The sequence below is a fragment of the Fonsecaea pedrosoi genome, assembly GCF_000835455.1.
Source record: "Fonsecaea pedrosoi CBS 271.37 unplaced genomic scaffold supercont1.4, whole genome shotgun sequence".
Classification (NCBI taxonomy): domain Eukaryota; kingdom Fungi; phylum Ascomycota; class Eurotiomycetes; order Chaetothyriales; family Herpotrichiellaceae; genus Fonsecaea; species Fonsecaea pedrosoi.
The window spans coordinates 137,966-165,598 of NW_013550612.1; the positions used below are offsets into that span (position 1 = coordinate 137,966).

Here is a 27,633-nt window from a genome sequence, read left to right on the forward strand (position 1 = left end):
GTCATGATATGCTGCGGTTGACGACCGACGTGACAGACTCCAGGAAAAGACACAATGAACATGAGAGTGGTGTCTCTTAATGTACACTCTGTCGAACCATGGTGCCAATCTGTGGTGCTATGGCTGCGAAGCACAGACACCGCGCAGTCTTGTACTTTCGTACGAACGAGCCAATCACAAGGCATCAGAGGGCTGGGCTAACATCTGTCCGACGGGCAGACTTGAAATTAGCATGCTGTTGGAGAGACGCTTGTGTCAACAGGCGTGTCTATTGCAGGGACCAGGTTCTCTCTTCGAGATGCTGCCGTCGACCGTTCCGTCGTGTAAGGATCGAGACGACCTCTGCTTGCGGGATCCCGTTCAATCTGCCACGTTGGCTTCTCTATGCTGCGTCCTCACCGGTCCGGTGCCTTTACGCCCGCCTCAAGTCTTGTATTAGTGTCAGTAGTCTCACCGTCTCGTGTAGCCCGACTTCGTATCTTGGTTCTGGTGGCTTTGCTTTTGCCGAATACGTCGGAAGAGCAGTAACATGGTCGAGATCGTTGTTGCTTGGGGCAGAGGATGCACAGGTTGCTACAGTGTCGGCACCTTCACGTTCGGACTGGCCTGTTTCTTCTCTCCAGGCACGGGATAGACGGATCAAAAAGATGGCTCAAAGACGACTTTTTTGGTCGTTTGGGCGGTTTGTGGAAAATGTGCCGTCTCGTGGATTCTTGTGCATTCTCTTTAGCGAGAATCATCAAGGATTATCATCGCTATTTTGCAGGACACGAGATGGTGAATGCTGCACTAGCGATGATCAGAGACGACCTCGAGGGTTGCCAGTTGACGACTTTGTGTGCATTTTTGTCGTCGTCCCAGGGTCCATGATCCGTGAAATCAGTCTCATTGATTTTGGTATGACTTCGCGGGGAGAAGGCAATAGGAGTAAAGTAGATCGGTTGTCAGAGTTCCAGACTCTGATTCCTCCTTTCGCAACATCTTTTTACAAAGTTGAGTAGGTGGAGGATGGTTGATTGATAATGTGGTCCCTTGTCCGTTGATCTCAATGGTCAACCGAGGTCAACAAATGGATTTCGGGCTCCGGGATTGATTCCTAATACGGGCGTATCCTAAGACAATCATCCCGACTCCAATGAGATATTAAGACAACGCGACGGGGGAGAACTCCCTCCCAAGAAGTTTTTCCAAAGTGGTACCTCATTTCCTCTCTTGATTTCTGGACGGACACCCTAGACTCATAGATCTGCCCAACCTCCAGGATCTCGCTCTCCATGGCTCCGAAACTCTACACCTCCAAGGTGTCTGGGAACTGCTACAAGGTCCGCCTCCTGGCCAGCTTACTCAATGTTCCCCTTGAACAAGTTGAAATAGACTTCTTCAACCTACAGCACCGTTCACCGGAGTTCTTGGCCCTGAACCCTCGCGGCGAGCTGCCAACGCTGGTCGACCAGGGTAAAATCTTCAACGACTCCAGCGCGATCCTGATCTATCTCGCCGGCACGAACCCCGATAGAGGCTCCGTCGCGGCCCCTTCGAGCTACTGGTCCGCCGACGTTGTGGACCAGGCGTCTATCGTGGACTGGCTTGCCTTCGCGGGCAGCTGGATCCATGCCGGACTCTCCAAGGCCAGGGCGATCGTGGCGTTCCATTGGCCGCCCAACGCCAGCGAGGCGGACCTTACAGAGGCAAAGAAAAAAGGAGTGAAATCGCTAGAGATTCTGGAGGAGAGGCTGGCGAAGGAGCAATGGTTGGCCTTGTCAAGGCCGACAATCGCGGATGTGGCCGTGTTTGTCTATGTTGCCTTGGCTGAGATGGGCAATGTTCCGTTGGCGCCATACCCTGCTGTTAGGGCGTGGACCGACAGGATCAAAGGGCTACCTGGATTCATTCCACTGGATGGCTTGGATAAGGCGTTGGGCTAGAGCTGAGGTGCAGGACAAGTTGGATGTTAGAAGGTATTGCGGCTGGTTTGCAGCAACGCAAGAAATCAAATGCGGATGTAACTCGACACATTTATCAAGGTACTAAAGAGTCCGGTCTAGTCAACACTTCTACATTCCTTAAATCGCGGTACCACAAGCATTGGATAGTGGGGATAGAGGATGTTAGGGTGTGCGGGAGACATTTCAAGCTACAGCAACCTCGGGTATGTATTGACCGAATCACATCTCACGTTGAGCCATACTCTAGCAAAGAGGGCTGAACTCGCTCCCTAGACTATACAAGCCGTTGCACCACTGCGATCTTTGTACACCATTATTTCGATGACGCGGAGAAAGTCGAACTGAATACTTTTAGTCGGATATGGCCCAGTGAAGAAGCTAGACCGAAACAGGCAATTGGAACACCGCATCAGCCAAACCCACCTAATTGCTTTCTTGGCGTGTGCAAAACACCCAAAATTTCAATTTCGCTGTGCCTGGATGGATGTGGCAGCCTCGTCACAGGCAGTGAGTTATCAACACTCACCAGCCCACGTGCTCTTTCGGGGACGGTTTCCCTACCGGAGGAAATCTCGCGTGTCACATAGCCCTGCTTAGAGACCTAAAAAATTTTTCTCAATACAGATATGGAGGACACATCGTCACCGCCACCTCGGAAGGAGCAGAATTGGCGCTCCACGGCCTCGACCAACTGGCGCGTCAAAGACGATACACCGCGGTCGGAGCAGCAACAACCTCGAGCGCGGACTCACCGTAACCAGAACGGGCAATCCACATACAATGGCAACAGCAATTCAGCCCAACCAGCTGATGAAGCGGCGGGGACGAGGCTTTATATTGGCAATCTCCTCTATACCGCTCAGGCTTCCGACATCAAGGAAATGTTCATTGAGAACGGTTTCAACGTCGTCGGTATCAGCATGTCTACGGATCCCTTTACAGGACGAAACCCGAGTTACTGCTTTGTAGACGTGGAAAGCCCGGAAGAGGCCCAGAGGGCGATGAGTCAGTTGAATGGCGTGGACGTCCTCGGAAGACCAGTTAGAGTCAGCCTCGGTGTAACCAGAAGGCAGGGCCAGGGCCAGAGCAACGCAAGTGGCACCACGGGTGGGAGGGAGGCCAGAGTTAAGGACTTTGAGCGAGGTTGGGGAAGGGTTCGCGAGTCGAGGGAGCAGAAAGGTGAGCACCCCCAACAACGTCATAGCGCGAGCGCACAGTCCCCTGGCTTGTGTCATAACGAAGCCCTTCCATGAACTTGACGGTGCATGATCTGACGAACCGCGTCATTTTCAGACACTGACTACAACCCAACATTCGACCGTTGGAGTCGCAATGATGCCACTTCTCACTGGACAGCGCCCCAGTCGGAAGGACGACGGCTCTATATCGGCAACATGCCTCGAATCGAGCCGCAATCAGCGCATGACGAAGAAGTGCGGGCTCTCTTTAGCCAGTACGTCCCAGATATTACGCCAACGGCGGTGTCGAAACAGATTTCACCGCGTGTCCCTAAGCCCGACCAGCCAGGGAATCAGTACTACTGTTTTGTTGACCTAGAGAGATCAGAGGACATCGACACTGTGATTGGGGCATTGGACGGCAAAGAGGGCAGCTGGGGTGGCGCTGTTAGAGTCAATCGGGCCAAGGGGTCGGACAGGAAGGTCATCAAGGAGCAGGGCTTGGGTAGCGGCGAGCGACGGACCTTTGGCGAAGGCAATTGGAGGAGGGATTAGTCGCACGTTTAGGCTCAAACCTGAGGTTTCATCCGCAGCTTCGAGGAAACGAGGACGTCTTGGAAAAGAGCATGGTGAAGAGGGAGGACAGCCGTGGAAGTGAAAACCAGCAACATGCGTGACCTTGGACAGACGCTTTCTGGGTCATCATTCTCGCTTGGAAGTCTCCAACATCCAGCACATTGGTTAAGGCTACGACACAATACGACTATCGCGGCGCAAGGGTAGCTGATGGTTCCCTCGCTGGTGAGAGACCTTGAACAAAGAGAGTGGCACATCTGACCAAACGGAGGGGCTTTTTGATGGCAAAGTTACAATGAGTCATTCTGAAATCGGATTCGCTTTTTTTTAACTCGTAAATCGAGCCTTGTTCTCTATCCTTCCTCTGTCTTTACCGGCTGATTTTGATTTAGTGGCTCGTGCCTCGTTATTGAGCATCCTTGAGCCCTTTTGCATGTAACGTGTATTCTGTCGAGACCGTCCCCCTACTTACTCTTCCTATTTGTTTTGCTAGGGAGATCCTGTAGATATCTGTTGGGTATATCGCCATGAGGATAGCAGAGCGGGCCAGTATCGACGTGATGGGGCTGGCGACCTACCTTGCCTCATCTGCGTCTCCTTCTACGCCTTGGATGTCAGCTTCAAGGGGTAGTCCGTACTCTCGACCGCATCTGGGTAGACCAAGCCGCACTGCTTCCTCGCTTCATCCATAACCTCCATGATCAGCGTCGATTCCGCCCAAGACATGGTTTCGGATTCTAGTTTCCCAGCAAGCAGACAGCGTGCCGCAGCGTCGGCTTCGTACTGATGTGCGTGGTGAAGACGTCAGTTGGACTGTTCTCGCTCGCCACCAAGGCGAGATTATGAAGAGAATATCTGATTAGAGACTTGGGTTACATACCATCATGCCATGACACCCACCCTCGAACTCGAATTTTCGGTCGAGAATCTCCGCTGCTGGGTCCTTCGGTATCAATCGATATCGTGTCGGCCGGTATATCGGGCCATATACCTGGATCTCGCCTGTCTCGCCTTCAATGCGTACTGCAGGGGTTTCCACATCTCCTTTCCCGGCGTGTCGTCGCCCTGGGTCGTCGCTGACACGCATCGCTGTGGTAGCCACAGCGTGAGCTCTCGTCTTTCCCGTAGGAGTCGATTTGGGAAATTCGAGGAGTATTAGTGTCGATTCGTCGGCGCCGGTTCGTGGTTCCGGGGTCATTGCTGCCCCGACCACTTTGGGACGAGATTGTTCCCGGAGGTGCGGAGGCAATGTGTGGTACATTGATTGGAAGACCCATGTAAGAGAATAAATACCCAAATCGAGCAGAGCCCCGCCTGCCAGGTCGAGATTCACCATGCGATGGCCCGGATCAAACTCTTTCTCGGGTGCCACACCAATACTCAGATCTGACAGCACTCGTATTACCTCGCCAATGTCGTTATCTGTGATGTGTTTCCGAATGGTCTGACTGAGTGGGAAATACCGCGTCCAAACAGCCTCCATGAAGAAGAGGTTCTTCTCTTTCGCAGTCTTGTATAGAATCTTAGCTTGTGCGGCGTTGACTGTGAGGGATTTCTCGCAGAGCACAGATTTATTGTGGGAGAGACAGAGCATGGCGTTTTGGTAGTGGTGCGAATGTGGCGAGCCAATGTAGATAATATCTACCGCCGGGTCTTTCACGAGTTCCTCATAGGAGCCGTAGGGGGTGCACTTTGCGGACTGAGATGCGGAGATGATATTGGAAATGAACTTTTCCGCGGAGGATAGAGACGAGGAGGATGCGACCGCGGTAACGATGTGACGAACGTCCGTGACATTGCGAGTCGAAGGGTCGACAAGAAGATCTTTGGTAAAGGTCTGCGCGATTCCACCAGTGGCTACAGCATATTGTCAGTCGAAGGGAAGCGCGGAATTGGCTGTTTTATCACATACCCATGATGCCCCAATGGACTTCTTTGGGCAAAGACATGGTTGCAAGGACCTGCACGGTGAGCGACTGGGTAAATAAAGCAAAGGATACGAAAGAAACGTCAAAATGCTGCCAAATATCGTGGCAATGTACAGCATTGAAAGAAATCTCGTGGGGAAGGGTTATTTGTATCAGACGCGCGCGGGGTATGCAACCAGCAAGCGGATCGACAGACGTGGTAAGCCGCCCGAGGACGGTTATTCAGCCTGATATTAAAGATTGGCGGCCATTGATGACAACCGGCCGTACGTCGTCGGTTGCCTCCCCGGATATGGTCAAAAATGCTCGGTCTCTTGGGTAGGTACTCGGTTTGGTCGGATCTGACTCCGAGATGTTCATTGCTGTCTTCATATGCTTGCTGAATAACGTTGGGCGTCCTCTGCAGTCAGTTGGTGCATGGGGAAGCGGGTAAGATTCCGGATATTGCATTATGGGACGAGAGATAAACAAGGGACGCGTGGCTTGCTTGTGCCAATTAAGTCTTGTATTCGTCTCGCGAAAGGCGCAAGATATGTACTCAAAGTCAGAACCCTTTTCCGCGTGAGACTCACCATTTTCCTGGGGATATTGGACACCCAGTTCCCGTAACTTGTACACATTTGCAAACATGGCATGAATTCTTTTTCAAAGTCTCCTGGATGGCGTCATTCCAGCCGCCAATTCGGTGCTTGTTCCGGAGCTTGATGCAAGGAGGTCCTTCTTCATTGTCCTGCACCCACGCCTACCGCAGTCCGATCTTGGTCAGGATGCTGCCGGTGGCTGGGGTCTTCGAGTCACCGAAAACAGCGAGAATGCTCTTCCAAACATGTTCCGGGTCCTGGCTGGCGTCGATCCCGGACCAGATACCTTTGTTCTTGTAGTAGGTCACCACAGGGGTTGTTTGTGCGTGATATGTTCCCAATCTCTTCTTAAGAGTCTCGGCATTGTCATCGGTTCTTTGAATCAGTGGCTCTCCAGTGACATCGTCCTTCATGAACTCCTTTGGTGGATTGAAGACCTTGTGATATGACCGACCCGAGGCTGGGTGGATTAGCCGGCCTGTGATGCGGGAGACGAGTAGTCCGTCATCGATCTGGAGTTCGATCGCGTGTTTCAGAGGTTTTTTCTCTGCTTCAAGCATGGAGTCGAGCCCTTCAGCTTGGGCGACCGTCCGGGGGAAGCCATCGAGGATAAAGCTGGCAATGTCAGTAACGAGGGGCATGATACCTGTAGCACAGAATCTTACCCATTGGCGCATTCGCGGTTGGTGTCCAACTCGTTCTTGATCATGTTGATCATAATGTCGTCGCTGACTAGGCCACCTTGGTCCATGATCTTCTTAGCTTCTTTTCCCAAGGGAGTCTTTTTTGCAACTTGTGCTCGAAGCATGTCACCGGTGGCCTAGGAGAACTGTCAATGTCTAGCCTAGAGCTGTTGGAGGCATATGGGCATACCAGATGACACACGCAGTATTTTTCTTTGATTCGGGGAGCTTGAGTTCCCTTGCCTATGGAGAGCGTGTCAGTTAACGCGTATGGTGACGGGCAATGCCAAACCCACCTGCGCCTGGGGGACCGATGAGAATCATGCGCATAGCGTCCGTAACCGAGGGCTTCTTTTCGCCTTCTAGCCTTCGCTCGAGAGACCAGACTCGAGCTTCGAGCTTGTGAACAAGGTCTTTCAGGTCCTCGACATGTTGATCGGTGATTGGAGCCATGCTGGCTACGTAGCTAAGCGAAGGGGACCTGACCAAGGTCGAAGGTTGGGCAGATAGCTAGAGTGCTTGCTGTGGCTCCTTGCTTGGTGAACTGCAAGTGAGCAGGAAAATGAACGAGAGGAAGGGATACGGGATGAGAAGAAAGCTGCCACAGAAATGCAGAGGTGTTACGAAAGCAATTGCTTTGTGAGCTTTCAAAAGTTCAGCGAGGACGAGAATCCTCCGGTTTACCGGACCACGGGCGTTGCACCAGCCTCCCGAGGTGTCGACCTGAGCTCCGGCTTGCCAAGAGGTCACGTTTTTTTGTTTGTCGGATGGATGAGCGCACAGCGCAGACAGCTGAGAGCCACACAAGCCACGACTGCGCACAGATTCCCTTCCCTTGTCCCGAAAGTATTCCGGTCGTCTCTACGCCTTGACCTCATCCTCGCCTCCCGAGCTACGGAGCACATCCTGTGGTTGAGCTCAACATCCGCAACAATGTCCATCCCAACGGCTTTGTGGCAACCCAGCCAGAACTGGATGAAACAAGCAGCCATCTGCGCCCGCAATTGTTTCCAGAATACACCAGCATGCACCCGGGTTGTCTAACCATGGGCATATTTTTACATCATTTTCCGCAGTGTGCCCGCGAAGTTCGAGTTTTGTTTGCCCATCGCTCCAGAGTTTCAAGGAGAATTCACGCTGTACTATCGAATCAGAGTTTCCAACGCCCAAAGGCGACCCTAGAGACCATCTGCACCAATGAACACCGGATTAAAACTCTCTAGCAAACCACTGTCCTGACTTTCACTTCTTTCGGAACAGAGGCTGCTAACACCGTGGGTGACTATCCCTATCAAAAGCAAAGAGATACAGAGTCAAAAAAGGCCTGATGTCCTGTCTTGTGCGGCCAAGAAAATTGCCCCTAGATGTCTAACGCTTGTTGAGTCGTGAGAGTCGCCGGCAGTCTACGGGACTACAGGATTTTGGGAGCAACTGCTGTCCATACGCGACATGTCAAGCGATGCTTGTATAGCTGACAGTGCCGGTCAAGGTAACAAGCTGTATGTTTGATCCTGTGAAAGTCGCTACAACTTCTTGATCTTGGTGAATGTGAAGCTCATACCAGCTGGCTTACTTATGAAGACAGCGGTCGATTTTAAGCTCAGCTCCAGATCCAACTGACCAGGTTCCTTGACGCAGATCAGTCTTCGATATCCCGCCATAAGACAATGCTTATAGCCACAGCTTCGCTATTTCTACCCTATCAATGCTCAGTTGAGGCGCTGAGACCTTGCAGATAAGGATAAAGACGGGATATACGGAACTCTGAAAGCTTGCCTCGAAACCCTATTCGCTTGGATGCGATTTTGGCCCTGACATCGACTGGAAATGACCAGAGACAATCCGGAAATCGCCAGGGGAGTCAAAACTGGCGTACTGCATAAGCACGTCGACATTCCCTTCTATCTCAAGAGGTCTGATATGTCCATTTGAGCTTCATGGACCTAAATTCAAGTCCTTTTTCTTCAACATCTTGACAAGAACTGCGCCTGGCGAGTATTCTGACCCTTTCAGACAGTTTTTATTGGCTTTTATCATGCGGTTTGACTTTCCGAGAAGTGTTGGATGGATTTCACTACTAACCCGGGTCATCTCTGTTCCAATTTTACACAGACAGTTCTAAAGGCTGCCTCGCTACGCCCCGAAGTCGGATTGGCTCTGACCAAGACGCAGAGAAAATACCTACGACGCGGACGGGTCTTCGGGTCTCTGTACTTTGTCCAGGACGAGTCCTCGAACCATCAGGGCTCTGTCAGCAGATACTGACAACACCTCACAAACGTTTCATCTCGCCGAAACATGCTACAGAGTACTACGGTGGGGGGGACCCTTTTCCTGAACGGTGCAGTGTCACAGCACAGACTGCGCTGGATACTGACAGGTTCTAATACCACATGATTGGCAATCTTCGCCAATAAAGAGACTCGCTAGTCTGCTTGTTGCGGTGAAGGGAATGTCTATGCATGCGAGAGAGCCACCAAGTGATGAAAAAGGTAAAGTAAAGCAAAGAGCGGTCTCAACACGGCTTTCTGCCGAAGCAGACGGCGATCTCGGGACGATTTCTCCTCATTTCGTTACCTAGTCCTTTCTCAATGGCTGGGAGTTGAGACGCGCAATTGAATATATCTTGTCAAAAAGCAGGTTTTTCGATTTCCCCGCATTTTCTTCTATCTGGTTTACAAGCCGTTTCCGGATCGACGGCACTTGGAACGCCACAACGTCTAAGGCTGTGAGGAGTCGAGTCTCGTGAATTGCAGCAAACCAAAACGGTTTACATGCGAACCAAGCATTTTCAAGCATATATAAGAATTGTCAAGCTCGTGTCTAGGGAAGTGTAACTAATTTTCGACCCCCGACTTAACAGAATGTTTTGTCCCTGGATCATTTTTGGTGCCATCCACTGGGTGAATGCTCTTCCCAGTGCGGCTCCTTGCTCCAACTCTCTTCCCAAACCAAATGTCCCAGGAGCTATCGTTACCTCTCTCACTGCATTGGTAGTCGATAATTATGCTATCAATATTACCGGCGAATCAAACAATTGGCCTGGTCAGAACATTACGGGACTCAGCTTCTGTCAGGTCAATGTTAGCCTGACTCATCCGGGGACCGGGGATCATGTCAACAACCAGGTATGGCTTCCTCTGACCGGATGGAATGGTATCTTTCTCGGCGTGGGAGGTGGTGGATATGTTGCTGGATCCTGGTCGTCGTTGGCACCGGCTGTTGAGCGTGGGTATGCCGCCGTATCTACCGACGCAGGACACGCTCAGAACAACTCTGGAGACGCCACATCCTGGGCACTGATCAGTCAAGGTGATGTTAACCAGAATCTCCTCCTTGACTTTGCGTCCAGATCAGTCCATGATATGACGGTGCTGGGAAAGGCAGTCACCGCCAGTTTCTATGGATCTGCGCCCAAGTATGCGTACTGGCAAGGCTGTTCCACCGGCGGCCGACAAGGTCTTATGGAAGCACAGATGTACCCAGATGATTATGACGGCATCGTCGCGTCCGCTCCTGCAATTAACTGGAATGACTTCACACCAGCTCAGCAATGGCCCTACACCGTGATGAACAATGAGCACTATTCTCCTCCTCAATGTGAGTTTGACGCTGTTAACGCCGCTGCGGTGGCAGCGTGTGACCATCTGGACGGTCTACAAGATGGTATTATTGGTGCGCCTGGACTTTGCAAATTTGATCCATCCGAGCTTGTTGGTAAGAACTATACCTGCCATACGGATGGTTCAACTCGACGCTTTTCGAGCCAGACTGCGACTGTTGTGAAGAAGATTTGGCAAGGGCCCACCGCTGCCAATGGCACGGCCTTCTGGTATGGAATTCTTCCTGGCACCAATTTCAGCTCGTTAGCGCCGACCGAGACGTTCACGAATGGAAGCACGGTCGCCGAACCATTTGGTATTTCTGACAGTTGGTTCCGCGATTTCTTGTTCAAAGACGCCAACTACAACACCTCCAACATTACTTACGCCGAGTTTCCAAGCTTGATCCATCAATCTCATGTGGAATATGATTCCGTCATGGGGACCATGGATGCAAACTTGTCCGCCTTCAAAGCTTCCGGTGCAAAGATGATCACTTGGCAAGGTCTGGCTGACAACCTGATTATGCCGAATGGGACGATAGAATATTTTGAAAGAGTCAAAGCCTTGGATTCTAATGTCACAGATTTCTATCGTGTATTCTTTGCTCCCGGCGTGGGACATTGTGGCGGCGGAGGAACTGGCCCGATTCCAGACGACACTCTCATGGCTTTGAGGAAGTGGGTGGAGAATGGAACGGCTCCGGAAGTGCTGCCTGGATCGAGCGGGTTCAGGGTCAATGGCACCGTTCGACATCAGAACTTGTGTCTCTATCCCCTTGTATCAAAGTACAATGGAAAGGGGGATCCAGCGAATGCTTCCAGTTTTACGTGCACGAAGAATTTCTGAGCTATTGGAAGAGTCATAGCTCAATGGGGTTCCTTGCGAGATGAAACCAAGTCCATTCCCGATTTGAGAAAATGCCACTGTCACTGTGCAAGAGATAACGTAGAGATTCGACTTGACTGAATAACGTAACGTACCGACATTTGTTTGTTGGATGATTTGTATGGAGCCTGATGCACCTGAGCCTTGTGAATCCCTGGCTTCTGATTGGTCATTATCCCATGCCTTGAAAACTCCTGGAGGATTCAGCCTGTCGATCCTCCATCATTTCAACATTTATATCAGATTCTCATGATCCCTCTCTAATGTTATTAAATAGAGCTTTTTATTATACTACTATAGACTCTGATTCCGGTCATATCTTGACAGATACTTCCTTCAGCGCCTTGGATTGACTTAGTGGCCTTGACATCTCATATGCAATCTTCAACAACTGTCAATCGTCGTCAGCCGTAATCAACTCTTCTGATTGAACGTACTTCAACGTCTCATCGGAATAAAAGTCGCTTGTAACGCCTACAAATGCAGCGTCTGTCCTCCCTAGTGAGGACGATAAGTGGCGGTGGAAGCATCACCGGACTAGAAGGTAAGACTACACAGAGATGAGCCCGATCTGGTCTACAGGGGCTTCATCGGGGCTCTCACTACACAGTAATCTTGTCTGGTAGCACTAGCTTACAGCCCAAAGATCCAAAACCGGAAGACAACAGGACATTGTTCCAAGCGTTTGAGTGGTATCTCCCGCCGTCTTCAAGCGACAGTGCCCTCCCAAATGCGAGCCACTACGACACCCTGACAGTTCTGCTTCCACATCTCTCCGCCTTGGGTATCTCGCACATCTGGATTCCTCCGGGCTGCAAAGCCACATCGATGCATGATAATGGGTACGGGATATACGACCTTTGGGATCTTGGTGAGTTTGACGCGAAGAAAAACGGTAAACCGTCAAGAACGAAATGGGGTCATAAGGAAGACCTAGAAGCCTTCTGTGCAAAGGCAAAAGACATGGGGATAGACGTCCTCTGGGATGCTGTCCTCAATCACAAAGCCTCTCCAGACGGAAAAGAAGTGAGTCGGGGCGTCAAGGTCGACCCTCATGGTAAGTGGCAAACCATAACAATGAATCAACTGGCGCTAAGTACGCAACAGACCGGACAAAGGCCCTCACCAAACCCTATGAGCTGGAAACATGGACCAAGTTCACCTTTCCTGGGCGCGGCACGAAGTACTCCGACATGAAATACAATTGGAAGCATTTTTCTGGGGTCGACTACGATTCCCGCACGAAAGACCACGGCATCTTCAAACTCGTTGGCGAAGGGAAGCGAAGTGACTGGGCACACGATGTCAGTAAGGAGCTGGGGAATTATGACTATTTGTAGGTTGCTCTGCCCGGGTTCCTCGCGCAAGTTTGGAGTTGGAGAACCCACGAAACTCACAAATTGTCCCACAGGATGTTCGCAGACCTTGATCACTCGCATGCTGCTGTGCGGGAGGATATCTTCAACTGGGGGACTTGGATAACCTCGCTGCTAAACCTTGGCGGCTTCCGGTTGGACGCCATCAAGCACTATTCTCTGTCCTTTCTGGCAGACTTTCTGGCACATCTCGACACGAAAACATTGCGAGGGAAAAAGTTATTTTTCGTTGGAGAATATTGGGATTCTGATGTGGACACATTGTCTTCAGTCATCCGGAGATGTCATGGGCGGTTGAATTTGTTTGATGTTCAGCTGGTATACACGTTTAGCGACTTTTCAAAGGGCAGGAAGCATGATTTGAGAACAATCCTGGACGGGACCCTGGTCCAGAAGGATCATACCCATGCAGTGGTAAGACCCTTTCAACACGATGTTCCCGAACGTGCCGAAATGCTGCAAAAAATCTGACGAGCCCCGTGCTTCTAGACGTTCGTTGCGAACCACGACACACAAGAAACACAGTCTCTGGCCGCGCCCGTCGAAGAGTGGTTCGTGCCACTGGCTTACGCACTGATTCTGCTTCGCCACAACGGCGGAACCCCCTGCGTCTTCTGGGGCGACGTCTTTGGCAACCATGGACCGCGGGCTCGACCGCCAGCGTGCGGTGGCAAGCTTGCTCGCCTCGTCGCCGCGAGGAAGCTCTACGCCCATGGCCTGCAGAGGGACTATCTCGATCTGGAGGACTGCATCGGCTGGACGCGACTGGGCCACAAATCCAGAGCGAACGGGGCCGGCCTCGCGGTCATCATGACCAATAGCTGGGACCGGCGGTCGAAGCGGATGTTTGTGGGTCACAGGCACATTGGGGAGAGGTGGAGGGACATTCTCGGCTGGGAGGACAGAGAGGTCGTGATCGACTCGAAAGGATTCGGGACATTCCCTGTTGGCCACCGGTCCGTTGGGGTCTGGACACACGACAAGGCCCCCGATTTCGACAGGACCACCAGGTCCACGTTTCCCAGGTTGGGGCACAGTGCCGCCGCACCGGATCCGAGGGTGCTTCCTGCGTGAGCAAGGCAGAGGGCAGGGCAGGGCAGGGCAGAGCAGGAATCCGACTATTGTACGGCCCTCCAACCTCCCCTCCCCTTTTTTTGGAGGAGAAGAAGCGCCAGGACGAATCGTCCGTCCAGCCTTCTCTTCCTCCCAGCTCACTCAGCGACCCGTTCCAGCCTTTGCTTCCAGACGCCAGGCTATGTGCAGTGGGTATGTAGGTAGGCAGGAAGGCCCATCGTATTCCGAGTGGACTGACCGGGTCGAGAAGCCGTACAATCTATGGTCATCGGGCACATGGTCTCCAATATGCCTTTGCCACTGCCACTGCCACGAGGCTTTTCCCATCCCCATGTCATGGGCTATTGACCCTGAGATGCTATGAATCACATTGCCTGGCTTCCCTGGCAGCCTCTTGGGGAGGTGGCTTCTGGAGAGCCGCGAAATACGGACCAACAAGCTGCTATGTACCTGGTCATGGGGTTGTCAAAAGTTCCAGCCTCGAATCGTTGTGATATATTCACGGATACTCCGGAGCTGGTCACATACATACATACTAAGACGCGGGGCGCTGGACGCTTGCGGGACCAGATATTCGCCTCTTAACAGGGACGTGGTCTGACCATGATTATGATGAAGATGCGGTTTTTGTAGAAGGATTTTGTGACTACGTTCATTCTGCTATTTGCAAGAGTCCAGGGCCCACAAAAACACAGTGCAGGATTTGCCTCGTGACGACCAGCCGATAATCCTCACAATGTCGCCTCTGACCTTCATCCCAGTACCATTCGGGTTTAGAGCTGGTACTTGAATTCGGGCGACTTGTCGGTGAACTCCTGGGGAGGCGTGACCACGCCTTGAGAGCGTAGCTCCTCCTTGGCAGCCTCGCGCTTCTTGTAGAGCACGTACAGAATGTTGAAGACAATGAAGGCGAAAGCGAGACTGCCCAGGGACCAGGCGTGGCCGAGAACGAATCTAGGTGCGTCCGTGGACGCGTAGATCTGCCCGGAAATGATACCACCAAGGTTGGTGAGGGTGAGCTGGGTACCTACGGACGGGCCATTAGCAAAAAGAAACCATCGTGATCAGCCAGCGGAGACTTACCCAAACTTGCAGCTCTCTTCCCGTCAGGTGCCACATTGCCAGACAGCCAGGCAATGTTACCGCCGGTGCAGAGGAAGCATGCGGTGGCGATGAGATAAGTTGCGAAATATTGGACTCCCACCGAGACGTCGTCCATTCTCAAAAGTATGGCGTATCCTGCAATGCCGACAGGAGCACAAATCACCATGATCAAGAACCTCTTGTGGTATTTGTCGGAAATGACTGCACCGACAGCGTAGACGATTGCTCCCCAGAGATTGACGGGAATCACGAGATATTGAGCTTGTTTGGTGGAGTAGTGCAGTCCGTTCTTGATGATAATGGGCAAGAAAGTGCCAAAACCATAGAGAATGGTGACCACAGCAATCTGACTGACACCGTGCAACCAAGTCTTTGTGTCTTTCCAGGCCAGCTTGAGATCGCTGAGTTTGTAGTGGCCGTCGCCTCCAGAATAGGATTCTGATAGCTCGGCACGGACAGCCATGATTTTCTTGTCTTCGTCACTGAGGAAGTAGGCGGTCTGGTAGTTCTTTGGGACCAGATAAATGCACATGGCAGCGAAGACGAGCGTGATAAGGCCCTCCAAGATGTAGAGCCACCGCCAACCAGGGTAATCGGCGACGCCATCCATATACAGGATGCCAAAGGCGATAAGACCACCGAAAGCGCCAGAGAGCGCAGAGGCAACTATGTCGCGTTAGCCTTAACCGATTTCGCAAGGTTGTAGTACTCACTGAAGAGATAGGATATCCTTTGAGCCAATTCTTCTCGTCTGTACCAGTTGGCCAAGAACAAGGTCATGGAAGGAAACAAACAGCTAAATGCACGACATCAGTTTCGTCCTTCGTCAATTGCTTCAATAGGTGGGAATAACGTACCCTTCAAACCAGCCCAACAGGATTCTGCAGACACAGAGACCCGCGAAGTTCTGGATGAATCCCATGCACATGCACACAAGCCCCCAGCAAAAGGTGATGATAGGGATGACTCGGTGGAATTGAAGTCGTTTGACGTATAACGAGGTCGGTAGCTCTGCCAGGACATATGTGCAATAAAAGATAGAGACGGCAGTCTGTCACCCAGTTAGTGGATTTGTCAAAATTGCGTGGTTTGAGGCAGCATACGTTGAGCTGATTGCCATGTAGGCCGATATCATCAGCCATGCCTTGGGTGGCCGCGAACCCAATATTCCCACGGTCAAGGTAACTGATGAGCATGAGAAGCATCATGACGGGGGCTATGTAAAGATCGAGCTTGCGGCGCAACTTGGCTTCTTTCTTCTCGAACTCGATAGCCTCTCTAGAGCGGTCATCTGTGATGTACTCCTCAATCTCGGCCTTTTGCTTGAGTTCATCGGCCGGGTTCTCCATGGCCATGTTTGTTATCCTTTGTCCACGGTATGGAAGGTGAGTATAGGGAAATTTGGGCTTCGTGGATATGAGAGCCGGTTGGTGTGTTTGTCGAGAGACGGGAATCTTTGTCCTGAAGTCCAGCTTATGATTCTCAAGCGAGTTGGGGTACCGAAGTCCAGAAGCAAGCCACGTGGGGAAAGCCCTCTCTAGAAATTCCCAGCAGGTGGATATCTCTCCTGATCAAGCGGGTAGAAGGGAACAAGGAGTTCTGCACAGAGCAGACGAGGCAGGCACACTGACATCTAGGAGAAATTCCGGGGAGGAACCCTGATAGCCTGAGTTGTTCTGTGGTGCTCTCGCGAAGGGCGATAGCCATTTCTGTCTCGGTGGCCAAGGCGGGCCCATGTTCATGTCAGAACGCCGTCCGGTGTCATTCAGAGTCCCATTGGTGGCACCGGTTGATTCAAACCGGATTAGTGATGTAGCAGATCCTAGGCTGGGCCCAGTACAGACACGGCATAGATCGCTGATCGGCAATGCTTCGAGGTAGTCAGGAAACGCGCTAGCTGTCAACGGTCGATGTAACTACAGCGTCCTGCTTACGGACGCTGCGGAGATTGGGGTTTTCTCCAATCGGCACTTATCCTGAAGGCATATTGTTGGAGAAGTGGGCGTTGTGAGAGAGAGAGAGCGTGGCGGTGGATGCTCGAATCTGTCTTCCCAGTTCGAGACAGGTGATGGACACAGTTTTAGACGCTGGTGGGAACGGTCATTGCCAACATTAGATTTTTTTGGATGCGTGACTCTGCGTGTGGATGCTTTTTGGATGCTGACTCGGTACAAAACTGGGCCTCGTCGGTGTCAACACCCACAGCCTTGTGATGATTTGCTCAGTCGCTCTGCCACAATAGGGCAATACCGGTGGCGATATCCCATACACTCGAAGGTAGATTGCGTCGAGTGGCAAATTTCAACACTCCAATGATTCCCCCAATATTCTGCCATAGTTCAAGACATTTCTCTGCGCATCTTCAACGCTGAACCTAGAGGTGGGTGGGCAGCAGTATCGGGTGCCCAGGAAAATAACTCTGACCTCCCGGTACCTCTGTCAGTGTGATCTCATGGCCTGTTTCCGCCGAAGATAAGGCACGGCTCACCTCGGGCTCCAATATACTTCCATCATTGTCTGCGTAGGTCAAGGTTGGGATGGATCCATAAGACTCTCGTTCCAGGGTTACGGTACTCGAGATGGTAGGCCAATATCCCCTAGCCTTCCGAAAACTCCCTCCTCGTCGAGATGTTAATCTGAAGAAGCATTGTTCTGATGTATGGCCACCTCTTTCATGATTTCGACTAGGAAGTGCAGCCCCTTCTCGCAGGCATGGAAGGCTCGCGATGTTGTTACTTAGATCCCGTCAATTATCTTGCTTGCTTTGGTTCCCTCTTTCAATGTGGCATCGTCATGTCTTCACACATGTTCGGAATGTAGAGATCCGTTGGAGCAGCACCAACAGTTGCACACAACATCAGTTGTTGGATATTGGGAGACGACCAGCTCTTCTCTGACATCGCAATGAGATCAACACTGGCTTCGGAGAGTTGATGGCTGAGCCTCGCCATACTTTTCCAATATTCGTCCGTCTCATTGCTCCAACCTACTAGGTACCCCCATGAGAGTTGCAGGTCGTCAATTTCGAGGGTGGTTCTGGCGAGGTCATGCCTTCGTATTCGTAGTGGCTATGTAATCAAGAAAGATGAGAACACGATATCATCACAACCTATACAGTCGTTGCATTTATGCCACACGGCTATGCAACCACTGTATAGGCAGTAATTGTAAGTAACCGGTCCTCGAACAGGATTGGAGAAAAGTGGTTGCTCAGAAAAGTGGTGGTGAGTGGGGAACCAATGTATTTCCATTTTCAACTACTCATCCGCGGCGACCAGCAATTTTGGCTGTTTGGCCGTCCCACGTCCGCACTTATGTACCGAGAGATACGATCTGTCATTCCAGCCTACCCCACTCCCAATACCCTCGGGATACCATATTGAGTCCCGACATAGACCCTGGGCGCACCAGGACGATGGGGGAGAGAAACAAACGGCATGATTGGCAATTTCGTGGGGTTTTCTGCGCCCAGTGATATGTTTGCTAATGCTAGATATCAATGGACTAGAAAGGCCTCGCTTCTAGTGTGAACACGCTCAAGCATGGTATCCAAATTCATGAGCTCCCGAAGAACCTTGATCGGTTGGCTGGATCCTCTTCCCACTCAAAATCATGCGCAAAAATCACCTCGACTCCCGTGGACTCCAGATGTTGGATTCTTTCAATGGTTTGCTCGGCCAGTTTCTTATCCGCGTGGATACAGCAAATGTGTCCATGCTCGTCGAGCCACTCTCCAATTTTTCTCTCCTTCCTCATGATCCGTCTATCGTGACATGCATCTCCGGCCAAATAGACACTGCTTGTAGGACTTGTCCGTGCCAATAGGTTGATGTGGCCGGGAAGATGACCAGGAGCGTCAACGATAAGGAGGCTGCCATCATGGAATATGTCGAGGACCCGAGGTAGATTTCCGTGGGCCTTCCATTCTTGAACAAAATCGGGACCGTGAGAATCCAAGGATGGTTTCTTGGCTTCTTCCTCTATGTCTTCGTAAGGGTTGGAAAGCTCGATTGTCCTTTCAGCTGGTATTAAGTCGGATTCGAAGAACGAATGACTCCCTCGTAATGAGCCGTGGCCCTGTAGCAACGCATTGGCACCGCTCCCAATCACAAAGGTACTTTTAGGGAAGTCTCGAGGTTCTCCCACATGATCCCAATGGACCTGTTTGACCTCTTCATTAGCCTGGGAGTGGCATGCAAGTAGGGAAGACTTACATGCGAGTAGATGACATAATGAATGTCGTCGGGTGTGAGTCCACCAGCAGCGAGACTGGCAGTCACATCAGGCAGGGTTGTCATGGGTTGTCTGGTCTCGACATGTTTCTGAATCGGTGGCGCGTATCTGTTCAGGTCTCGGCGGAGACCTAGGTCGAATACTATCCGTGTTGTTTGACCCGTCTCTTGATCTTGGTGGACTATCAGGAAAGACAGAGAGGGCACAGTTCTCCGGGCGGTCTGCGAGGCTGGATGAACAAAGAAACGCTCCGGAAGCGAGAAATGACCGGCAGAAAGAGCGTACACTTCGACCGTCGCTTCGGAGGGGCTTTCTGGCGGTGATGGCGGTGCCTGGCTCACATACGGGGAAGACATGCCGCCGGTGCAGCCTTTGAGTCTTGTATCGGGCGAGCAGTCAACGTCGTGTCAATTAACATGACCTGAAGGACTCCTTTGGCTTTTAGCAAGATCGATATGAACCAAGATCGGATGCCAACCACGGTCCCACTTGCTGGAGGATGGCCGTTGGGGTAAGGAGAATGGCCAAAAGCAGCTTCGGCATGTTTTCAAACTTCTCCAATAAAATGAGCATCCGGGCCGGGGTGACCTCGAGTGTTCCACATGGCTACTTGTTGAACCGGCAGGTGAGGTTGAAGATACTTGGATATAGACGTAGAATTGATGAGGTCTTCGAGGTGCTGCATTCGCTGGGTGGTTCTGTATCGGGAGATAGAAGGCGCAGTCTAGCGAGAAAACCCCGCAGATGAAATCTGTTCTCGTTTCATCCGACTGCCTGCAAGTTGGTCCTGATTCAGTGGACCGTCTGTTCTACGATAAAAGGCAAATATGTAAAGACCGCTAGGGCACAGTAGTAGGCAGCATACTGATTCTTGTGTTGCGGAGATGTGTACAAGTGAGTGAGGGATAGGGTGATCTCACCCAACTGCAGATAGAATGCAGCGACCTTCAGCCAATCGCTTCCCTCCTGCACTCCTCCCCGAGTACTCCATGTCTTCAGCTGACTCTGGCAGTGCCACCTCTCGGTTTTGGTACTCGGGAATGTCACTTATAGTGATGGCGCTTAGAAGTCTGGGCATGTCCACCGCCTCCCCCCCCTCGGTGCATTTTAGGCCTTCTAGTGGCTTCTTCTACCATCCTAGGTAAACGCACATCCCTTGTCAATAGGTAAGGTGCCCCGCAACATGTAGTCCCCGGCGCTGTTCGCCCCATGTTTTTCACCTGCGAAGGCTCGGCGAACCGCGAATCCTGCTCGCCTGCACATGCGGCGTCCACCGCCCTGCTGCCACCACCAATCCCTCCACTGCCACCCCAGAAAACTTCCCCCAGAGCTTCATTTCCATCACACAAGCAATTCGAGCTTTTTGCCTAGATAGCTCTTTGGGCAACCCCCCAAGTTCCCCCCTTCCTCCTCATAGCGACTGGCAGAAATGCTTTTGAGCCCATGACTGAAGACATCATCAATGCGGAGATTGACAGCTCAGTGTTGGAGGAAGAGCGGAAACAGGAGCCACCCCCAAAGAAGCCGAAAAGATTCGAGTGTAAACACTGCCAACGGCTGTTTGCGCGCTTAGAGCATCTTCAACGGCATGAACGGACGCGTATGGCTCTCTGACACCTTTTAGCTTCATATGCGTATTTGCCTGACTTCTCCTCAGATACTCGAGAGAAACCTTTCGCCTGTAATCAATGCGACAGCAAGTTCACAAGAAGGTACCTTAATTCGCTGGCCCTTAGGTGTTACAAGCATTGGCGGCTGACTTTATTGGAGCGACCTTCTGGTTCGACACGAGAGACTCAGTCACGATGCTGAGCGCTGGGGCAGAAACGGTAGAAACGGCCAGAGCGCTGGATCCGCGGGTTCGACGACAGCAACCACAGCTCGAAAACGGCGAAACACCGACGACCACCACACTTTGGATCTCACCGATGCTCCCAGTTTGACCTCCAACGATTTCAACGCCTCCCAAAACATAGTGCCCAGCTACCTTCCTGCAAACTCGACTCAGAATACGGGCACTACGCCCAATGGTCATGACCTCTCCTTCGCAACATTGCTGATGGCTGCCGAGCATGCTCGACCTCAGGACACTCAAGCCCACGCTTCCCTGCGACAGCCCAACCATATGGCGACACCGATATTCCCTGTGCAGGACCAGTTCCTACCCGAGCCGACTCCGCAAGCCCCCATTACAGCTCCAGCGGATCAGCTCAATGGCCTTGTGGGATTTGATTTCGAGGACTCTCTGCAAGATCTGGCAAACTTCATGGACAACGGTGCTCTATCTTCTTACCATTTTTCGTCTATGATCAGCGCCGAACAGCCCATACCGTTCTTCTCACCCGAGTCCTTCACGCACCCGACGGACGTGCTCCCAACCACCGAACCTCGTCAAATCTCACGACCTGCATCTCGCGCACTCCCTAACCCTGATCACCCTGAAGATTCGGGCTCATTCTCGCGCTTTGGGTCACGCCTACCGTCGCTGCAACCGGAAGAAAGTCCTTCAGCGCCGCAGAGCGAGCAGGACAGCATCCATCGTCCGCTATCCGACATCAATATTGAAGACCGGCAAAACGTCTCCTTGAAGTTGGCGGAGTTTGCTCACGTCGTGCCCAGTACCTTTCAGCTCCCATCTAGACTGGCATTGTCAAGATATCTGGCCGGTTATGTCAACGGCTTTCACGAACACCTGCCTTTCCTTCATATACCCACTTTGTCTGTGAATAACAGTTGCATCGAGCTGATTTTGGCAATGGCAGCTGTCGGTGCGCAGTATTGCTTTGAGGGACAAAAAGGTGTTGAACTGTTTTCGGTCAGTCAATCAATAGCCATGCAACGCATCCGCCAGAGAGACGCCAGGTTAGCCGCTTTCCATCGGTCGTCAGAAGTGTCGCCACAATATTCCGGACATGGGAAATCTAGCGATCTGGCGACGGGAGAGACACCGCGTAGCAACTCCATGTCAGGCTGCTTGGGTCTCCCATCTCAGCCAGATTTCGACTCTGGCATGCAGAAAGAAGATCTGATGCAGACAGCACAGGCGCTGTTGTTGCTTATGGCCATGGCAACTTGGGCCAAGCACCGGGAAATCCTTCGCGAAGCGCTTGCAATACAGAGCGTCCTGGCGACGCTGGTGAGAGACGACGGATTCAAGAGTCAGCCAATGCCCGACGACATTAGCTGGACAGACTGGATTCGACGTGAGACAACCAAACGTACCAAGTTCATCGTCTTCTGCTTCTTCAACCTGCAAACCATCGTTTACAACGTCCCTTCCCTTATCCTAGCTTCCGAAGTTGATCTCACGCTACCTTCCAACGCCGCGGAATTCAAGGCGCCAACTGCAAGCAAATGGAAGGAACTGCGGGCCCGTTCAATACCTGAGACCGAATTTCAGACAGCCTTACATCGCCTGTTCTCCCGCAACGGCAACGATGTCACTACGTACAACTCTTCGTTGGGAAATTACGTCCTCGTCCACGCACTGCTGCAACATATTTTCTTCGTCCGCCAAATTTCTCGCTATCGTCTTGACCACGACGGCGACCTGCGGTCCGACGATGTCGCTGCCATAGAACAGGCTCTAAGGAATTGGCAGTTGGCATGGAAACGCAACCCTGAATCATCCCTTGATCCGATGAACCCAAATGGGCCAGTGACTTTCAACTCCACCGCGCTCCTGCGCCTTGCATATATTCGACTCAATGTTGACTTGGGACCGGGACGGGCACTGGATACTCGCGACCCGGTTCAGATCGCCAATGCCTTTCGAGACAGTCCTTCTGTCAAGCGGACACCGAAGCTCGTCCGGGCCGTCCTACATTCTGCCCATGCCCTAAGCATCCCAGTCAAGATCGGTATCCATCTTGTTGCACAGACGCAGACCTTCATGTGGTCCATCCAGCATTCTTTGTGCACATTGGAGTGCGCTTTCCTGCTCAGTAAATGGCTGGAGGCATTGAGCCTACCTAACTCGGGTCCTGCGATAACGAATGACGAGCGGAAAATAGCGACCTTGGTCAAGACCATGCTGGACGAGACAGAGTTTGCCATGCCTGTAGATGTGCCTATCGACTCACCCGCTGCGATGAAATACCTCAGCGCGGGCGTGCTAAGGGTATGGGCGCAGGTGTTTCGCGGGGCTCAGACATGGGCAATCGTCGATGTCATTGGAACCAGCCTGAACATTTACGCCGATATGCTCGAAGCAGGATGAAGCGAATATGCTGAGAATGTGCGCTGTGATTTCACTCTCGAAATTTCCAGCTTGTTGCAATTCCACAATTGCCCTTTCACGGCAACGGCGTTCGCCATGCTATATTGTCTCCAAATGCGTGTTGAATACAGAAGGGTCGTGCTCCAGCTGGATATGCTATTCCTCGCAGATTTCGCCTCGAGTCCGTCTCTGGATATGCAAAACTTGGGGCATATCTAAGCTTACTTGGCTACAGAGACTGGCAGATTTCACCGAACGCTTGCTGGCTCACTGATGCAGCTGTCTAGCGATTGGCCATTGCCCTTGGGCACCGGGGGCTACACCACACGCTGCCCGGAGGCATAATGAGGACGCAAATTGGGCAGCGGCTCCGCAAGAGCCTGATATATCATCTTTGCGCAAGCCGAATGTTGCGGATGGCGACTAAAACTGCGAGTGGCGACCGATGACGATAATGAAGACCAGGAGATGTCGTTCAACATGACCAAGGATCGAAGTCTGCCGCAGCAGTCTCACATCTTAGATCACCTTTCGACATGATGGTGCTATCAGCGGGACTACTTGTGTGTCAACAATGTCCCATGGTGTCGTCGACGGTATCATCTTTGAGAGTCGACCCTTGGAAGAGCTGGCATACCACGCCACGCCAAAGAATCGAGTATTCGAACTACTTGTAGAACTAAATGAATTCACTAAGAGTAGGACAATTGAAGCCATATGGCGTAAAAACATTGTGTGATTTTAAAGCCGGACGAATACTGGTTTGTTCCTTGTCTTCGGGTATCTCGCCTCATTTTATTTATGTCTCGGCTATATCTCCTTCTCGCTACCGTCCCTGGTCGTTCAACCACTTATAAACAACACGGGCATCCTTGCCCTTGTACCTCTGATCCGCCATGGCTTCGTCAAAGGCGGCCAAGGTGGGCTTGTCGAGGATGGTCCTCGCGCCCACCATTTCGGCCAGGGACGAACCCATCTCGAGCACGTGCTTGCACAGCTCGATGCGGAAACCGCCCTCGTAGCCCCGGCTGGCGGGGGCGTTGGCGTGGATGCCCGGGACGGGGTTGGACTGCGACGTGACCCAGCACTGGCCGCCGCTGACGTTGATGACATCGGTGAGCAGTTTCAGGTCCAGGCCCATCTTGGCGCCGATGTTGAGCGCCTCGCTCGCCGCGAGACTGGTGATGGCGGACAGGTAGTTGTTGATGACCTTGAAGGCGGTCCCCGCGCCGACGTCGCCGCAGTGGAATATGCTGTCCTTCTTACCCATGTGTTGGAGGTACTCCTTGGCGTGCTCGAAGGCTTCCCTGGTCGACGCCCCGACCATGAAGGTCAACGTACCCGCCTCGGCGCCCATGGGTCCGCCGCTCACGGGGGCGTCGACAAAGTCTAAGGTCGCTCCCGAGGCGAGTTTCGGTGCGGCCTCCTTGGTGGCGGCCGCGACTTTCAGGATGGTGGCCGTCTCGATCGTGCCGCATTCCATTATCAGCTTCTTCTGGGGGTTCCCCTCCTTGGAGGCCTCGATCGCGCCCTGGATGACGCCCGTGGTCGGGTCCAGGTACACTTTCTCTACCGCCGCCGCGGTAGGGAGCATGGTTATCAGGGTATTTGCACGCTTGATCGCGTCGTAACCACTTGCCACGACCTCGATGGGGCCTTTGGAGGAGTTTTCGGCTTGGAACCTCTTCAGCGCGGCTTCTGAGACGTCGCAAATCAGGAGGGTGGACGTGGAGGGGAGTTTGGCGCGCAGGTTGACGGCCATGGAATAGCCCATGACGCCGATACCTAGAAGAATCTTGTTAGAAAGACTGCTTCAGACCATCGTTGGATTTGCTGGCCGCCCTTACCGATGAAGGCGACGGTATCTTGAGGAGAAGGCATGCTGTCGACAGATCTAGTCCTCGTGGTTCAGAGTTTCGTGTAGTAAGTAAATACAGACAAGTGGAGAATGCACTCGACTTGTTTTTCTGTTTTCCTAGTATTCTTCTTTCTTTTTTTCCAACTCAGCCTCGCGGTTTCTCCCTACGTATGTATGTATTATGCGAGATAATGTTCAAAGACAACCAACACAGGATGTGTCGTCGACATGGTTTTTGGGCCCTTTCTGGGCACCGCCGAACCGGCCACTCCACCCTTTCGGAGTTGATGCCGGGAAGACTCCAATGGGATGAGCTCCTCATTCTTGTGCGGCACTTGAGATGCGGGAAAACGGTTTGAAATGTAACAAAGCACGAGGTTTCTCGGGAACGTTTCTCGTGAGGTGGTGGGGTGGTGGGCGGGTGGGTGACTTTGTCCCTCACGCAGAGTTGCGCCTCTCCAGCTTCAGAACGAGGTTTGGAGAAAGGGAACAGTTGTGTCTCCCTACCGAGGACGAGGTACTGTGGGCAGAGTCAGAGGATGGATTTTGGAGTTTGGGGGAACGAAGGCAAAGAAGGTGGCGAAAGGGCGAGGGATGGAGAGGGAGGGGAAGATCAGTCAGTTGAGTGAGTGCTTGAAAGGTTTGAATTTTGCAGCCTCGGTCTGAAGGTGGGGAGGCACTTGGGGGCAATCGTTCTCCAACATGATATCAATCAGGCACTCAGGGTAAATAACGGGTCACACAAACACAAGACTCTGTGGTGGAGAGTAATTCCTGATAACGAACATAAGTCCGAGAATAGACAATTCAAGCGGCAGGTAAATATGTCAAATTCCCCCAAAACTCGCCCCTAGATGGAGCTTTACAGGTGGATAACGTGGCTCACAAGGCTTGAATTTCAGGGGGAGTAGTAGACCAGACAGGGCACAGCTGTCGTCTCAGGTGCCATTTGATAGTCTCTCGGCTGACTGCCCATATCAACAGTAGACCAAAGGGGCCATAGATGACCGAAACTTATATGGAGGCTCGTTCAGGAAGTGGACTGCCAGGTATGGATGGGCCTCAGACATTAGAGACTATAGCAGAAGGCCAGTAGCACTAGGGGGAGAATCACATCTCCTGTCCGAGAGACCACCTCCCAATACAGACCTTTTCACAGCGTTCCCGGGAAGAACCTGCTCTTATTCGACTCCCTCCATCCCTTGTCGTGGGCAACAATCACTTCCACTTCCACTTGCTCCCCCCCGTCTCCCACGGCAAACACAGGACAAGGCTTCTTCAGCAACGGTCCAATCTTTGCCAGAGTGTCTTTCGCCTGCTCCGTGTCCACGTGCACAGACCTCAACCCGCCATGTCCGTCATCGTATAACGCAATATCCCTTTCGCCCGTAAGGATTCTCGGGTCATGGCAACAGTCGCCGCCCAAGTACACCCACTTGGTGTGACTGAGACGCGCGAGGACGTTGACGTGGCCGAACAAGTGTCCCGGGGAATCGACAATGTACAAGCTGCCGTCGCCAAAGAAGTCAACCGTATTTGGGAATCCCGCAAAGGGTTTCCACGTGTGTGTGGTCTGCGACTTGGCAGCTGTGGAGCTTTCCTTCGTTGTTGGTGGCAATTCGGCCGTGCGATCTTTGGGTAGGAGATCTGGATTGAAGATGTCTTTGGGGTAGTGAGGCGGCGCTCCGTTCTGCAGCAGGTGAAGTGTCCCGGACCCGACAACGAACTGAGAGTTGGGGAAATCATCTGGAGTGCCTTCATGGTCCCAGTGTACGTGAGACAACATGACTATGTCAATATCTTTTGCGGGATCAAGTCCCCCAGCTCGTAGACTATCCGCGCAATCTGGATGGAGGATGGTTGGTTGACGGTTGGAGATATGAGCTTGTTGCGCAGGCGGATATTTTGTCAGATCACGCTTGAGACCCAGATCGAAGACGAACTTGGTTACTTTCCCATCAGGCGAGGGATGCTGGATCAGAAACGACAGAGAAGGAACTGTGGCTTTCTTTTCTGGGTCCGCATCGGTGACGAACAGACGTTCTGGTAGAGTGAGCTGTCCGCCCTCGAGGGCGGATACTGTCACGTACACCTCTTGATTGGAAGAGCCCATGGTCGAGTATGTCTTTTGTCTCACAGATTGTTTGTGCGTAGGGTTACTGAGACTATAATCGACGGCAAGGTTCCTGGCTGGTGGTTTTTGTCCATGAGGTTTGTTGCTTCCCCGCAAGATGGAGCCGACAACTGCGCAGTTTGGTGAAGGTGTTTGGAGAAACAGGCCGATGAACGGAGCAGCTCCAAGCAAAGTAGTCAGACAGGCATCAGCTTGGAATTAGACAACTACATATCGGCGCAGAGAGTATAATTCCTACACCATACCAGAACGA

General features: G+C 52.2%; 11 protein-coding genes across 11 annotated transcripts; 5 read left to right on the forward strand and 6 right to left on the reverse strand.

The window, feature by feature from the left end:
• Nucleotides 1-1,274: 1,274 nt before the first annotated feature.
• Nucleotides 1,275-1,925, forward strand: Z517_05807 (uncharacterized protein; the record flags this gene model as incomplete). Its single annotated transcript, XM_013427549.1, has 1 exon — nt 1,275-1,925. The coding sequence occupies one exon, from the start codon at nt 1,275-1,277 to the stop codon at nt 1,923-1,925; it is 651 nt and encodes a 216-aa protein (XP_013283003.1).
• Nucleotides 1,926-2,572: 647 nt separating this feature from the next.
• Nucleotides 2,573-3,679, forward strand: Z517_05808 (uncharacterized protein; the record flags this gene model as incomplete). Its single annotated transcript, XM_013427550.1, has 2 exons — nt 2,573-3,125; nt 3,240-3,679. The coding sequence occupies 2 exons, from the start codon at nt 2,573-2,575 to the stop codon at nt 3,677-3,679; spliced, it is 993 nt and encodes a 330-aa protein (XP_013283004.1).
• Nucleotides 3,680-4,300: 621 nt separating this feature from the next.
• Z517_05809 (uncharacterized protein) lies at nt 4,301-5,649 on the reverse strand (the record flags this gene model as incomplete). Its single annotated transcript, XM_013427551.1, has 3 exons — nt 4,301-4,483; nt 4,581-5,557; nt 5,613-5,649. 3 exons carry the CDS (start codon nt 5,647-5,649, stop codon nt 4,301-4,303), a joined length of 1,197 nt encoding a protein of 398 aa, XP_013283005.1.
• A 721-nt stretch (nt 5,650-6,370) lies between these two features.
• Z517_05810 (adenylate kinase) lies at nt 6,371-7,345 on the reverse strand (the record flags this gene model as incomplete). Its single annotated transcript, XM_013427552.1, has 4 exons — nt 6,371-6,824; nt 6,875-7,029; nt 7,083-7,135; nt 7,189-7,345. The coding sequence occupies 4 exons, from the start codon at nt 7,343-7,345 to the stop codon at nt 6,371-6,373; spliced, it is 819 nt and encodes a 272-aa protein (XP_013283006.1).
• Nucleotides 7,346-9,756: 2,411 nt separating this feature from the next.
• Nucleotides 9,757-11,343, forward strand: Z517_05811 (uncharacterized protein; the record flags this gene model as incomplete). The annotated part of the gene is made up of 1 exon (XM_013427553.1): nt 9,757-11,343. One exon carries the CDS (start codon nt 9,757-9,759, stop codon nt 11,341-11,343), a length of 1,587 nt encoding a protein of 528 aa, XP_013283007.1.
• A 519-nt stretch (nt 11,344-11,862) lies between these two features.
• On the forward strand, nt 11,863-13,832 carry Z517_05812 (uncharacterized protein; the record flags this gene model as incomplete). Its single annotated transcript, XM_013427554.1, has 5 exons — nt 11,863-11,926; nt 11,993-12,439; nt 12,490-12,718; nt 12,794-13,172; nt 13,248-13,832. The coding sequence occupies 5 exons, from the start codon at nt 11,863-11,865 to the stop codon at nt 13,830-13,832; spliced, it is 1,704 nt and encodes a 567-aa protein (XP_013283008.1).
• A 773-nt stretch (nt 13,833-14,605) lies between these two features.
• Nucleotides 14,606-16,291, reverse strand: Z517_05813 (uncharacterized protein; the record flags this gene model as incomplete). The annotated part of the gene is made up of 5 exons (XM_013427555.1): nt 14,606-14,859; nt 14,916-15,602; nt 15,650-15,732; nt 15,794-15,987; nt 16,040-16,291. 5 exons carry the CDS (start codon nt 16,289-16,291, stop codon nt 14,606-14,608), a joined length of 1,470 nt encoding a protein of 489 aa, XP_013283009.1.
• A 2,200-nt stretch (nt 16,292-18,491) lies between these two features.
• Z517_05814 (uncharacterized protein) lies at nt 18,492-19,525 on the reverse strand (the record flags this gene model as incomplete). Its single annotated transcript, XM_013427556.1, has 2 exons — nt 18,492-19,097; nt 19,151-19,525. The coding sequence occupies 2 exons, from the start codon at nt 19,523-19,525 to the stop codon at nt 18,492-18,494; spliced, it is 981 nt and encodes a 326-aa protein (XP_013283010.1).
• Nucleotides 19,526-20,612: 1,087 nt separating this feature from the next.
• Nucleotides 20,613-23,388, forward strand: Z517_05815 (uncharacterized protein; the record flags this gene model as incomplete). Its single annotated transcript, XM_013427557.1, has 3 exons — nt 20,613-20,769; nt 20,827-20,881; nt 20,940-23,388. The coding sequence occupies 3 exons, from the start codon at nt 20,613-20,615 to the stop codon at nt 23,386-23,388; spliced, it is 2,661 nt and encodes an 886-aa protein (XP_013283011.1).
• An 826-nt stretch (nt 23,389-24,214) lies between these two features.
• Z517_05816 (uncharacterized protein) lies at nt 24,215-25,269 on the reverse strand (the record flags this gene model as incomplete). Its single annotated transcript, XM_013427558.1, has 2 exons — nt 24,215-25,173; nt 25,236-25,269. The coding sequence occupies 2 exons, from the start codon at nt 25,267-25,269 to the stop codon at nt 24,215-24,217; spliced, it is 993 nt and encodes a 330-aa protein (XP_013283012.1).
• A 1,130-nt stretch (nt 25,270-26,399) lies between these two features.
• On the reverse strand, nt 26,400-27,359 carry Z517_05817 (uncharacterized protein; the record flags this gene model as incomplete). Its single annotated transcript, XM_013427559.1, has 1 exon — nt 26,400-27,359. One exon carries the CDS (start codon nt 27,357-27,359, stop codon nt 26,400-26,402), a length of 960 nt encoding a protein of 319 aa, XP_013283013.1.
• Nucleotides 27,360-27,633: the final 274 nt, after the last annotated feature.